At 44.8% G+C, this 13,901-nt stretch overlaps 1 protein-coding gene and 1 long non-coding RNA gene across 2 annotated transcripts; one reads left to right on the top strand and one right to left on the bottom strand.

Moving 5' to 3' along the window:
• Window positions 1–801: 801 nt before the first annotated feature.
• Window positions 802–2,728, bottom strand: LOC129598373 (uncharacterized). Its single transcript, XR_008691686.1, has 5 exons — window positions 2,317–2,728; window positions 2,016–2,122; window positions 1,652–1,854; window positions 1,286–1,383; window positions 802–1,156 (listed from the first exon to the last, which is right to left on the bottom strand). It is a non-coding gene; the product is annotated as an uncharacterized LOC129598373 (long non-coding RNA).
• Window positions 2,729–4,687: 1,959 nt separating this feature from the next.
• On the top strand, window positions 4,688–11,474 carry LOC129598369 (uncharacterized). Its single transcript, XM_055496240.1, has 14 exons — window positions 4,688–5,005; window positions 6,132–6,145; window positions 6,283–6,532; window positions 6,798–7,139; window positions 7,332–7,501; window positions 8,289–8,454; window positions 8,513–8,663; window positions 8,988–9,179; window positions 9,257–9,426; window positions 9,741–10,016; window positions 10,212–10,298; window positions 10,357–10,470; window positions 10,731–10,918; window positions 11,042–11,474. Exons 1-14 carry the CDS (start codon window positions 4,688–4,690, stop codon window positions 11,166–11,168), a joined length of 2,565 nt encoding a protein of 854 aa, XP_055352215.1. The 3' UTR covers window positions 11,169–11,474.
• The last annotated feature ends 2,427 nt before the right edge of the window (window positions 11,475–13,901 follow it).

The following is a 13,901-nucleotide window of genomic DNA, read 5'->3' as shown; positions in this document are numbered from 1 at the left end:
CTCTTCTTATTCCTTCGTGGTGCATGAACGTACGAGACGGTCTATATGCAACCGATCAATTTTGATAGCCATTAGCCGTCAAAATAACACAAAATGCCAGCGCGGTCACATTACTTCTCTGTCAAATACCGTATTTTTCGAATTAGAAGCCCTGGGCTTCTAAATTTTCAAAGGTGCCTGGGGAGAGGCTTATACAGCAGAGGAGGCTTATATTGTGGAGGAGGCTTTTAAATTTTCAAAGCCTTTAAACAAGTGTAATTGCTGTACACCGTATATAGAGAGAGGCTTCTAATACGGAGGAGGCTACTAAATTTTCGAACTAAGGTGCAGGGGGAGGCTTATACAGTAGAGGAGGCTTCAATTTTGGAGGAGGCTTTAAATTCGAAAAATACGGTACTTAACTTTAAAGAGCACTGAATAGACGATCGGATGTAAATAAATCGATCTTGCCATCCGGCCACATTCCGTGTTTGCTCGATTCTGCTGATTCGAAGTCGTGACCCGGCATGCTCTTAATTCGACGATCCACCCAGCGCAAAATTTGACATCCAAACGGCTGGAAAGGGGCCTGTGCACTTAACCCCCACAGGGCCTACTTATGACCATTTGCCCCAGTGCGGAGGCCTCCATTCGGAGGCCTCCTTTTATTCGGTAAAAGGTTACAGAAAATGCCCCTCGGAAGGCCTCCACGGGCCATTTGGAGGTGTACGGTTGGGCCTCCCGGGTGCATATAGGGGCCTCTAGACGAGGGCGGTGACAGCCTACTACAGCCCAGCTTTTGCGTACGGGATTAGCTCGTTCGTACTGTTTTTATTAAGATTCACCAAATACCGTAATAAGGACAATACCATTGAGCCTTGCGCCAACAAAATTTCCATTCAGTTTAAAATTAAATAAAATTTATAAAACCAACAAACACCACCATACTCCATGACTAAACAAAAGGATAATTACCTTATTTAAGTTTTCAAAGCTAAACCAGACATGTCGTTAATAAACAAGAGTTCATTTAATTAAAAATCGAGGCTTGAGTGTCCAATATCCATTCGGAAGATATGTGTTTAATAAGCGGATGCCGGCTCTGGGTGGAGATAGACTTTATCAAACGGCCAAATGGGAATACAATTAATGCACCTGACACTCACTCCGTGCGCACCTGCAACCAGAAAATTTTTCGAATAATTCTTGTGTGTTTAAAATTTTAAGAAATAAAAATGCGATTACGTAAATGCGCTCGTCTCGGTATTTGTATTACTACGCTGCCAAAATGACAAAAATAGCTTACCGCGGATGACCGCGATGGTTTTGGGAATCTTGACGGCGTAGCCGACGCTGGACACGCTCTGTACTCTGTAGGCTAGGTCGCCACATGAAAGTCACTGCCTGCCGAGAAAAAAATAACCGCTGCAATTTCAAATTTATTAAATTTTTTTGAAAATAAATTATGATCCAGTACTTAACCAACATGATGACATAAAATTCATATCTACCAAAAAATTATAGTAAATTAAATAATAAAACAACCAAATACAACCATATATACAACCAAATTAATAAATAAACAGATAAATTACAGTAATTTCAAATATGATAATAAGCAGGCATCGAATATCCTTCAAATAATTGAATTTAAAATGAATTAATATTGTACCGGTGTATCTGCTTTTGAGAGAAAGAATCTGGCCGTCGGAGAACCGGAAGAGTATGCCCTTCTAGTGAGTGGGCTCGGCGCCGACGGCGTTGTCCGATGCAAGCGCTCTAAATGTCCAACTAGACCAGCGTCTACGAGGCCGTTACGTCCGCGGGCGCGGTAGTCGTTGCTCACTTACAGATCCACAGCTTCTCTCCGTCGCACTGCCAAATTAATGATAAATTAGGAGAAATTTAAATCAGGTCATTAATGAATAGTGATCGGCACCCAGAAAAATTGTAAAATTATTAATTCAACAACTTATTTACACTGTATTTGAATTTTGATAAAAATCTATATTTTTATTAATTACAGTACGCTCTACCTGAGCGTCAGCGATGAGCCTTGAACGCATACGTCCCACTACTGGTGAATGATTTGAGCGTTGAGGTTCCCTTTGGCCTTGATTTCCCCTAGCATCACAGGGTACGCCTGCAAAATTAAAAAGCAACAGAAAATAAAAATCTGAGGAAAAATCGAAAAAATAAAAAGTAAAATCAACGATGACAGACAAAACCAAACAACCCAACCGAATAATTTATAAACTGCACATGTGCTCATCAACGAAATTATTAAGTGAAAAGATTATTCTTTACTCAGTGAAAATAAAGTCGTACCCGACGTACCGTAAACACCGTTGCTGCAGCACTTGGGAACCCACGAAGATCTGCGACTGCGACTGACAATGAGGAGTTTTTAGGGCGATCTCGAAATAAGCGCTGGCTAAGCCTGGCCTCCAGAGTACAAGATATAGGCTTCCAGGGTTATAGGTTTCGAAGGAGTAAGGACACAAGACGCCAAGGTAGTCCATCCTCAGTTGCAGTAACTCAAGTGTTTTATTATTACTGTTACTGTGTTACAATTACAAGGGATAAGTATCGCTGCATTATGCATGACGGCAAAACGTATCAAACAAAGGGATTCAAGCATCCCTCTGCCAACAAGGACAATTAATAGTTAACTAATTGTGGTGTCTTGTAACTGTAATAACAATTAAATCAGAATAACAATCATTTATGATTTATCCACAAGGACAAGTTCTTTTTCAAATAGAATTGACAAAGTGAAAAAGACAAACTGCAGCAGTGCAGCTCTGCTGCCGTTGCTGACTACTCTGTGCAAGTTATACATGCCATTGATGGTAACTGCAGCTCCGCCTCCAAACGCGGGAAAAGGTTCTACTACCGCGGCCGGCAGTGTGAATTTACTCCAGTTCTCTTAAGAACAACTCTAACGTAAAATTTTATATTCTTTCGATCGTACAATCGTACTCTTTTTCTGAGCGTTTTTTAATTACAGTAATTACAAAAAAATTCTTTTTGCATTATATAATACTGTTAGAAAATAATAATAGTAATAATAATAGTAATTATCAAATTAGCGCTTGCATCCATGAACAGTTGCTAATATGTAGTAATGTCCTTAATAATTATTATTATTAATTAATGCTTATTAAATTTGCCATTTATCTAATAATGTTTAGTATTACTGATATTGTTTTTCGCATTCTTTATCAATATTTGTTTTTTTGTTATTTATTTTATCATTTTTCAATAATATAAGCGTTAATAAAATTTAAATATTAAAATGGTGGAAAACTGAAGAAACCACTAAACAATATGCGTCATTGTCCAGTTAGTTTTTTTAGGAAACTTAGGACAATATTGGCGATCGTTGCGCTAGTTGGTAAAATACAAAAATAGAAGTATCTAACTAACAATAAAACCTAGAAATTATCGCGTGTGTTCAATTCTGCACTAAATTACTAGCTAGCATGATAGCATCCGGTGGATAAAATGGTCCAGTAACGTATGCATCATGATTAAATCACCCTTGGACCCTTGGTTACAATAAACATGGATAATCCAGCCTTGTAGAAGGCGGTGTCACAGTAGGCACTATGTGGTTTAATGACAGGCCCTAATAGTCAGTCCGGGAGTGCCATCCGGAAGGCACCGGGAACGCCACCATGGCACCTTTGGGAGGCCCATAACCAACAGCCATTTTGCTGGCATCCGGCGGCGCCTTCCAGAGGCCTCAAAGTTGGGGGGCTCCCAGATGCCATCTTTTTGCCTACTTTATGACCTCCTGAAGGCCATTTTGTACCTTGCCCTTTAGAGGTCAGTGGGTGGTCATAAATTTTGCACTGGGCAGCCGGACGCTGACGGATTCGGGCAACCGCAAAAACGCAGTGCGTCAACCCATTATATAGACATATACAGTTATTATACACGCATATACTATATTTGTATACTTATATGTACCAGTTCCACGCATCTCCTGCAGATAAGCAACAGGCATGATTGTCTCGCTTATACGAGTATCTTATAAGCGAGACAATCACCTGTTAAAGTGTGTCGTCAACGGTAAACGAATTAACCAACCCAACAAACGGCCGGCAACGATCGCTGCCAATGATTTCATGTCAGCTGCACGCATTTTCCCGACAGCCTCTAGCCCCTTTGAATTCCTAATGCTGTTGGCCAGGGTTACCCACTTCAACAAGGGAATGCACACCAGCTAATGGAATTAAGGAATGCCTGTTAGCTATAGGTTGACTTTTGTATTGCTTGTTTTTCCACTAAATAAGGGGCCCATCGCTAATGAGGTCGAGCTGAGTACGGAATTTGTACCCAGGAACAACTCCGCTGGCGACTTTCCGGTTGTTGCATGCGGCGCGCCTCGGTATCTCCAGAGGAACTGCCCAGGTGCTTCGGACAGATTCTTCCGGTCAGACATGAGTTTCTCAACACCGTCCTTGATGGTCTGGACATACCGCTCCGCCTGTCCATTCGATTGTGGGTGTCCCGGTGGTGTCCTGAGATGCTTTATCCCGTGTTCCGCACAGAAGTTTGCCAACTCCTGTGAGTAAACTGGGTGCCGTTGTCCGTAACGATTTCGGTACAAGCGCCGTACCGACTGAACAGGTTGCGCAAAGTTTCCAATACGCCATTGGATGTAGCGTGTTTCATTTGCGCCACTTCCGGCCATTTAGACATGGCATCGACCACCGGCAGCAGCATCGTGCCGTGGTATGGGCCGGCAAAATCCATGTGCAGCCTCATGCATGGGTTTTCGGGCACTTCCCACTGCGAGAGCGGTGCCTGGGCAGTTTCCTTAGCGCGTTCGGAGCAGATCCGGCACTCGCGAGACATCTGCTCGACGATGTCTTTATCCATCTGCGGCCACCAGCAATGGGCGCGTGCCTCGCCTTTCATCTTACCGGCTCCCATTGGGGGGGGGGGCATCAGCACACCGATGGGGGCCGGGAGAGCGGGAGTGATTCGTGGAAACAGTGTATGCGCCGCGGAACGTGTACGATTAATTACAGCAAGCAGTTGCCTCTTGCGCGGGGACTGAGTTGGAATTATAGTTTTCTTCGTGCCGGTCGTATTCCCGGTTTTATTGTGGTGTGTGTGTTGTAGTACAAAGGCTTTGCAAAAGCGTTTTTCGGTCTTTGGAGACGATGTTGGAATGTGAAAAAATTTGAAAAATGATGAAGAAGTATTAATACTGTAATCATTTAATGCTCGAAAACTTTTGGAGAAATAAACTTATGCAAAACTAAATCAGAATTATTTTTAAAATTCTTGCCGGATGTTTACACTTTACAGTTTACTGTCTTCTTGCTGGCTGTTTGTTCAGTATTCCTCCCGGCTGTTTAAATATTAAATAATTCAAGAAGGAAGTAGTATTAATTTTTGGGATTGCCGACGAAATTTTGGCCATTTTATGCGGCGTACAAAATCTACGATTAATAATTAATTACAGCAGATAGACGACGGATCGGGTCGTAGGAAATTTTTCTGAATTTCGATGAAAAAAGAATCCACACAAGTTACAAGTTTGAACGTTATTACTGTGCTCACACGATTCGTCCATTTACGCTTTGGCCGTCCTACTTATGACGGAATGGAGACTCGCCTTCTCCACGGTGGTTGGCTGAGCAGCAGAATGTCGATCGATTATTGGCTGGTCATGAGAAGGGAAAACGGTGATTGGTGCCCAGCGTGCTAGCTTAATCGCTGCCGCTTAATCGAGTCCGAACTGCAGACAACAAAAAGTCAGCGACCGAAACGTGAGCTCACTGTGCAGTGTGCTGGCAGACTAGAATTTTCGCTATTTACAAATTTTACTTTTTTAGTTTTCAGATGATCAACTTTTACGTTCTTCTCTCGCATGAACATCATTTATAGTGCGTAAGACATCAGTGCATATTTTTTTAGAACGACTAGAACAGAATCTCACGAAATAATTAGGATTCGCTAGCTGCGTGTGATATCACTGTTGAATTTCTCTGCTTCTCCAGCTGCGGGTTCTTCGGATTTGGTTCTTCCTTGTTGATCGTAATTTGCATGCTGTCTTTGTAAATCGCTTACTCCTTGAGCGGGCTGTATAACGTGTGACTCCCATGCAGACTGTGCTGTTGTCTGTTGAGCAGGGAGAACCCAACGTGTAAGGATCGACGGCACTATCATTGCGAACAGGGAACTGCGTGTTGACGTCGTGAATTTGGTTTCTTGATTGTATTCTCACCCTGTCCGCGATGGCCCAGCAAGCGCGAGTTCGATTCGGTGCGGGAGATGTGGGAGGCCATGCTCGCCGGGCGCGGTGCTGCCGTCGCCCAGTCCCAGCAAGCGCTTCGCCAAACTATCCCATCCAGAAGCAGAAACAGACCAGGAGCCCGCACTGCTGCCCGTGTCCGCGGTGGCCTCCTACACGTCCCGCTTCCACTTCACGCCGCAGCGGGGATTGTGGCAGACGCCTGCCGCGGCGGCCAGTGTCGGCCGTGGCGAGCCACGACGGGATGACGGGCGCCAGTCGCCAACGGAATCCATACAGGTCAGATGAACGTGACGCACTGCTGACTAACAGCTAACAGGGTTGTCGAGGATTGAGCACAGTAATCAGTATCCCTGCTTCTTTCCATCGCAGCAAAAAAATAACCACTATTAAAAATAATTGAATATTATTACTAATTAATTGGATAAAATACAGGATCTATTGAATAACACTAATATGATAAATAATATTAATAGTGATATTAAAAATAAATAAGAGTGTAATTAATGAGAATAACATTGTTATTATGATTGTTAATGATTAGATTGACGTGGAGTCGGCCGTGGAGGTGGAGGCGCGCGAGGGGAAGAGCCCGGCCCCCCAGCGCAGCCAGCAGTCGACGCCACGGACACCGAGCTCGCCGCTGAAGGGCAGTCCGCCAGTGGCGGCGGCCGCCGGAAGTGCTCGATGGAGTGCGTCTCGTGCTGCGGAGGAAGAAACCTCCAGTGGAGCGGACGCGGAGACTGCAGCGGAAGAAGAGTTGGTGGCTGACGTCCTCCCGTCACCGGAAACGACGGACGACGAGTCGACCGGCGCGGACGAAGATCAGCCGTCGCTGCCGGTCCCACTGCCCGCCACTCACCCTGTCCAGCATCACGACGTGCTGGTAAAATAAAAAATACCATACAATCAGTGCATTAATTATTGATACATTAAAACAAGTGATACGAATAAAATAATAACATATAATACTAATGTGAATAATAAGTGAATAATACAAGTACAAGTGCTAATTGAATTACGGCCGGAAATGACTTTGACTGTCTACCGCTCCCATATCTGTCTGTTTGTCGTGAAGACTGACACTGCGGCTGGCGCATCGGCGTCGTCACCCGGGATGAGTGAGCGCGGAATCGATCTGCATGTGCTGGACGAGGAGGCAGTGCGAGTGCGCGGTGTGCTGGTTGGCAGCAGTCACGCGTCTCCAACAACAGCTTGCCGCCCTCATCCGCCGACGCTGATCAGCCGGTACGTTTCGTAGTCCTTCATTTATCTGTAGTTGTGCAAGAATATTGTACAGCTATACTTACGGTAATAGTACTTTACCAGTTTAATACCGGTACGTGTGTCGAGGCTTGAAACCTTCCGTATTAATTTTCTCGTGCTTTTAATCAAATCAGTCGAGAATTTTAAAGGATTTGCAATGAAGATCTTGACTTTTAACAAATTTTATTATTTCTATAGTTTTAAATGGGCAAATTGACCAAATTCAATGCCGATCGATTGAAAATAAAGTAATATAGAACAACTGCTGCAAATAACGATAACATTAACAGCCAGTCCGTAATTCATAACAATTTACCATTTCCTTGTTTACTTTTGCAACGAAAGCTGGGAAATAAATAATTAAACAAATGTATTTTAAATGCAATTTTTATTAAATATTTCAGATGGAAAGTAGAAGTTAGAAGTGGTTGAATGGAATTCCTAACGTGCATGTTATAGTATAGAGTGCATGCGTGTAGTGGTGTGTTGAATGGCGGTGTGATTGCGTTGTAAACGTTGTTATTCAACGCTGCCTGCACACGGTAGTGCTGCGCTCAGCGCTCTTGCCCGCGACAACAAAGGGATGCCGGTATGCGTAGTGTTGTGATGAGCTTGGCTTTCTGCCGACACTGACACCTTCCTAATGCGCTACATCTGAATGCGCTGGCATCAGTGCATTCCGCGCCTATGGTAGCGGCACTCTTCGACAGCCGTTTGGCCATACGTTCATCTTGCTTGACTATCACTGTGCTTTTCTCCCTAACATTAGGCCAGCATCCCCACTGTTCCCGCTCGCCGTCCCCCATCCGCTCCCGCTCGCCGGACATTCCCCGCTGGACCTCAGCCAGGCGCTGGACGATCCCCATCCCGTCGGGAATGTGAAGGACGTCGCGGAGAGCAGTCCGTTGCTCATGGGGTTGCGCCAACACATCACCGTACGTCCGATCTGTTCATTAGCGGCGCTGGTCAGCGTTTGACGCTGTTTTTACACAGGATCTGGAAGCGGAGGCCGAGTACCAGGAGACGGTGGCGGACCAGATCCGCCGCACCATCAGCGCCGCGCAGAAGGGCTCCGCGCAGACCTCCACCGACCGCTCCATCATCAGTGCGCGCGTCGAGGCCGAGCGCACGCTCCTCATAGCCGGTCAGTCTCCCACACTTGTCTTTCTCCTGTCCTTATCATCTTTTGATTTTTATTCTTAATTCCTACAATATTTTCCAAATAATTTACGGACTATTTTGCAGTTGTTCTTGTTTTAAGTATATGGAGTTTCCTTTTACGGTATTTGTTCAAGTAAACACAGTTGCACAGATAATTCATAGAGCGTTTTTAGGAAAAATCTCTTTTACTTTGTAACATCTGCGCATTTTGTAAAAGTTTTTAATTTAGGACGACGTTGGAAATAATTCATGGAATATTCTTGTTCTTTTTACGATGAAAATAGCTTCAGTTGCGTGTCGTTGTTAGCGCGCAAACGGAAAGGCTGTCTGGCGCAGGCGCGCCGCATCCAGCGCGCCATCGACCAGCTGCGCAGTGCCGGCAGTGATCCGTTGACCATCCAGCCGCTGCAGGATCCCAGCTACAGCGCGGCGCTGACCTTCCGCGGCTTCCAACTGGACGTCAGCAGTGACTTTCTGGCCGATCTCAAAGCCGACACCAGTGCGTGCTTCCCTGCCAACAAATCTGTCCAGATGAGTGTTGTTTGTAAATGATTTTGTTTATTTATCGGGATCCAGCTGCTGAGTACTTCGTGGTGATCGTGCTGATGCTGCTGGAGCAGGTGCACGCCACCGAGGCCCTGCCGCTGTCCGAGTTCGACGCGCGCGGCCGTTTGTTGTTATCCAATTTGATCCAGTTCGTCGACGTGCAGTGCGGCTTCATGCTGGAAGTGGAGGCCACGCTCATCGTGAGTGTTACGTTGTTTTGTATTTCCCCTTGAAAAAAACTAATTAATGTTAATTTGATTAAATTAAATTGAATTCAAGTATGTAAAATTGAAATTAAATACTACGGAAATTAAAATGAATCCAAGCAAAAATTAAAATAAAGATCTAATTAAAATGAAGATCTATCTGAGATAAAATAAAAATTAAATTGCTTCGCGACGGAAATTAAATTAATTCATTTAGGAATTCAGTTGAATTAGAATGCAGCTTTAATTTCGTTTGAATAAATAATGGCGTTTATGGCGTTAAAATAAAAGAAGCCTTGCATGTGCAGCGCGTCGGTCGCCAGCACGCCCCCCTCCATCCGGCGGCGTCCGCTCCGTCGTCCCATTCCACGCCGACGCACGGCGGGAATTTCCTCAAGCGCGTGATGGCCGCCCTACCCAAATCCGCCAACAAACACGCCGACGCTTCCGCCGGAAGTCACAGCGCTGTCGGCTTCCGGGCGTCCGTTAATCCCGCCTCCAGCGAGCTAGCTAATGTCATGAGTCTGGGCAGCGTCACTCTCAACGTGGACAACTACAACCGGAAACGGCACGTCCTGTCCGAGGTAGCGTTGACCGCATTTGGAAAGTATTTCAGAAATTATTTTAAAATGATCTTTATTGAAACAAATTCTTTATTGAAACAAATACAAAAAAGAAATTTTCTCAGATATTCTGTAGGTTTCTGAAGAATGTCTCAATTTCATAAAAAATTTGGTTAAATGCTTGTAATTGATGATATTCTTGTGGATGGCTGGTAGGCGTTGTTGGTGAAGGAGTGCGGCGTCGTGCTGGACACGGAGGTGATGCTGGATCTGGAGATTAACGTGCCGCTGGCCGCTTTCCTGGTAAAACTGAAAGTGCGCTGCAGTAATGCGTTGACTAATGGTTAACTGGTCGCTGCAGACGTTCTACTGCTTCCACGATCCCGGCTCGCAGACGGAGTGGATTCGGCGCTGGTGCGTGCTGCGCGGCTCCACGCTGCTCATGTGGCGCTACCCGGACGACGTCGACAAGGGCGTAAGTGGCCGCTGTAAACCGTCTTCATAATAATTTACCAAACATTTGTAAACATTTATTGTGTAATTTTCGGCATTTATTTTCTGGTTTGCTTTACATTAAAACAGTCTTTGGAATAATTAATTTACATGTAATATTTTTGAAAAACTGGTAAATTTTTGGTCTTCATTTGTAGATTTTTTCTTCAGACGTAACGCAAGTTGGAAAACATGTTTTGCAAATTGTGAAGGTGTAGAGTGTAGCATTGTTTTGGCGGGCAGGTGAACCCGTTGTCGAAGCTGGAGGTGCGCGACGCCCTGGAGGGCAGTCTGCGGCGCGCCAACAGCCAGGAATGCGCCCGGCCGCACTGCTTCCTCCTGCGCTCTGAACGGGCGGTTTTTGCGGCAGCGCCGCTCGATACAACTCCCGCCGCGACAGCCGGCATGCAGACGCGTCAACCCATCTTGGAGTAAGTTAGGTTGCTGTCGTCTGCTGACAATTGCAGCTGCTGTCGGTTAATTTCAGTCGTTTAAGCAGTTATCAGACGTATGGCGTGTACGTTTTTGTAAATAAATTTAATTAATTATCTTAGATATTTTGTGGCGGCGGATGACAAGGCGCAGCTGGCGGTATGCCTGCGGCAGTTGGGTGCCGCGCGGACCGCTCTGCAACACTGGCGATTGACCTGTGATGCGGCAGGCGATGTGGTGTCGGTGTAGTGGCTCTGTGGTTGGTCGGGTGTATCCACGCAGCCGCAACTGGAGAGGAAGGATGGATGGACGAATGTTTTTGGTGGTTAATGCGTTTGTTAGCGTCCTGCTTCTGGACTTCTGGCTGTGGATGATGTTGATGGCCGTTTATTTAGTTTTGACGCTACCGGCCGAGTTGCACTCAACAACCCGGGAGTACTTTATGGATCGACGTTTGTCTACGATCGCCGAAGCTCAGTGTTTGTCTTGTGCTTAACAAAGCAGCGTAGCCACTAACGAAGCCCTGGTAACAATAAATAAAGCTGCCCATGATAATCTTATGGCATCCATGCTAAAAAACTTATGATTGACCACTGGGTCTCACGAAATCGAGTTGGAAAATGGTCACAAATACAAGCACTTTGATACTCTCGATTTCCCATACTTTGAGCATTTTTTTGTTATGTAGGCTACGTAGCAAGGATAAAAATATAAAAGTCTGGATACGCATAATTACTTAATAGGTCAAATTTTAATGGTGCATCCCATGGTGCAGTTTGCCAAACAAACATGCTGTCAGTGGCGATACACTACATGGAAAATTTCCAGGTGCTTATTAATTCTATCATGGCCCCTTGATATTTTATCATCATTCGCGGTCGTGTAACAGACAAGCACGAGGAGATCACGAGTGAGCTTTATTGTACAAATAAAGGGGGAACAATAGCAGGAAAGCAAGAACAAAGCACTGATGGCTAAACTAGCAAGTTGATGCCAGGAAGGTTCTTGAGCGTCTGATGGCGTGAAAGAAGCAACTGGCGGCAAGCACGTGCTGTGTGCCATCAGCTGTGTGATGATGCGCAGACTGGACTCTATCCAACGCGAGCGTATGAACGCTGAGTCATACTGCGAGAGGAACGAGAGCAAGTGTGGCTCAGCGTGTATGCGCTGCGTATATCCGCTTCAGCGGGTGAGTGCAGTGCAGCAGCACACGTACGTACAAGCGAGAGAGGCGATAACGGCAAGCAATGGGTGCAAGTACGTCCTGTGTGGACCGTACGCACCAGGCGCAGTCGTACGCCTCTGACAGTCGTAAGCCACTATCCATCCGTGCTCGGCTTGTTATCTCTATATTTATTTACTTATTTTTATTCATACAAGCTTACCGTTCAAAACGTATTTTTCCTGGGTTATTATGGATAAATCAACGCGTGGTCGGGTTAAGTCAAGTTTAGTCTTGAAAAATTCCTAATTTTCCTTCTGACGTTTGATCTTTTTAAAAAGGCTGTGGTCAGAAATTAAACATTTCGAATTGTTCTTAAGTATCGAAAATGAAAAGTACAGTGACTTCCCTGACTTCTAAGAGTACTGGTATTATATTCTTACGTGCAGAACAAATAACAGATACTGTTAACACGGAGCTAGGGGGGATCCATAAATTACGTACGCAGCGAACCAGGGAGGGACGGGTCCAAAAAACGTGACAAGCTGTGACGGCCCCGGCGAACCCAAGGGGAGGGGTGGTCAGCTTCATGTGTTACGATTGAGCGAACCAGGGGGTAGGGGTCAAGCAAACGTGACGGACCGCTACGAAGGGGGAGGGAGGGGTGAAAAAACCGTGGTTCTCTGCGTACGTAATTTATGGATGCCCCCCAGTAGCAGTTACTGTAGTGTAAAATTTACATTTAATATCAGTTAATCAAGTAAGGACGTACTTAATTAAAAGTTAGTCGTACTGTATTAAAGTAATCTTTCCTAAGTCCTGTACGAACGTGCCGAAGGCGGGAGGCTATCTTGTATTATGTATTGTTGTCTGTGCTACGTGAATACTATAATTGGTCGAATAAGAGAAGTGGTTCAATAATAAAATATATATTGGTTCAAAAATAAAATCGATTATTGGTTCAATAATAGAATGTTAATGATTTTAAGGAACGCTTGCACACTATAATTCACGTCAGCATCGCTTTCGTAAAATTAATAATCATAGATCGATTGCTATTCTGCATTTGTGCGTGAGTCTCTCCAAAATTCCCCAATGTACAGTATGTAATATCTATATAAATAGTTCAATAGTTTCGTCTCGGTAGCAGGTAGCCCATAAACCTGCTGTGTTTTTCATACACAGCATGGGAATTTAAACCTGGCCGAACACAACACACGCTCATATGCAAAGTAAATATACACGTACTGCTAGAAATTGCTTAATTTTAAGGATTGGAGGAAGTTCTCAGGCGATTAATTATCAGCGCCGACCCACTACTAATTACATGTATCTGTATTTCTGTACTCGTACTACAGACTTTGGTAATACGTATCTGCAGTTCTATCAGTCTACTACGTGATCTTTGTGGTTTGTCCACAGGTAAGTATTGAGTGTATGCCTTTCGTGTAACAAATACCACTTTTTTCATCAGTTTGCGGTCATCTTGATCAGATGCCGACATCGACATGATTGTTGCGCACAGTGATCTGATTCTCATGACAGTCGATGTCTATAGCATTTATTGTACAGTAACACAAGCACAGCGATCACGCGCAATTTCGACAAAAAATGTCCGCAAATTTTATGATACGATCATTCAGTATGCGTCCAATAAACACAGGTGGATCACTGTGGTATCTTTTGCACCGCCTTCGTCAAGACTCAAGAGCATAAAATATGTCTGACGTGCACGAAGAGCACACGTCACGCTTTTCCAATTCCACAACCCCAATACCATTTCGCAGTGGTACTGGCGCTCGCGCTCGTGCAATAATGTG

The sequence above is a fragment of the Paramacrobiotus metropolitanus genome, unplaced genomic scaffold (genome assembly GCF_019649055.1).
Source record: "Paramacrobiotus metropolitanus isolate TYO unplaced genomic scaffold, Prichtersi_v1.0 Parri_scaffold0000120, whole genome shotgun sequence".
Lineage (NCBI taxonomy): Eukaryota > Metazoa > Tardigrada > Eutardigrada > Parachela > Macrobiotidae > Paramacrobiotus > Paramacrobiotus metropolitanus.
This window is presented reverse-complemented; position numbering and strand designations above follow the sequence as displayed.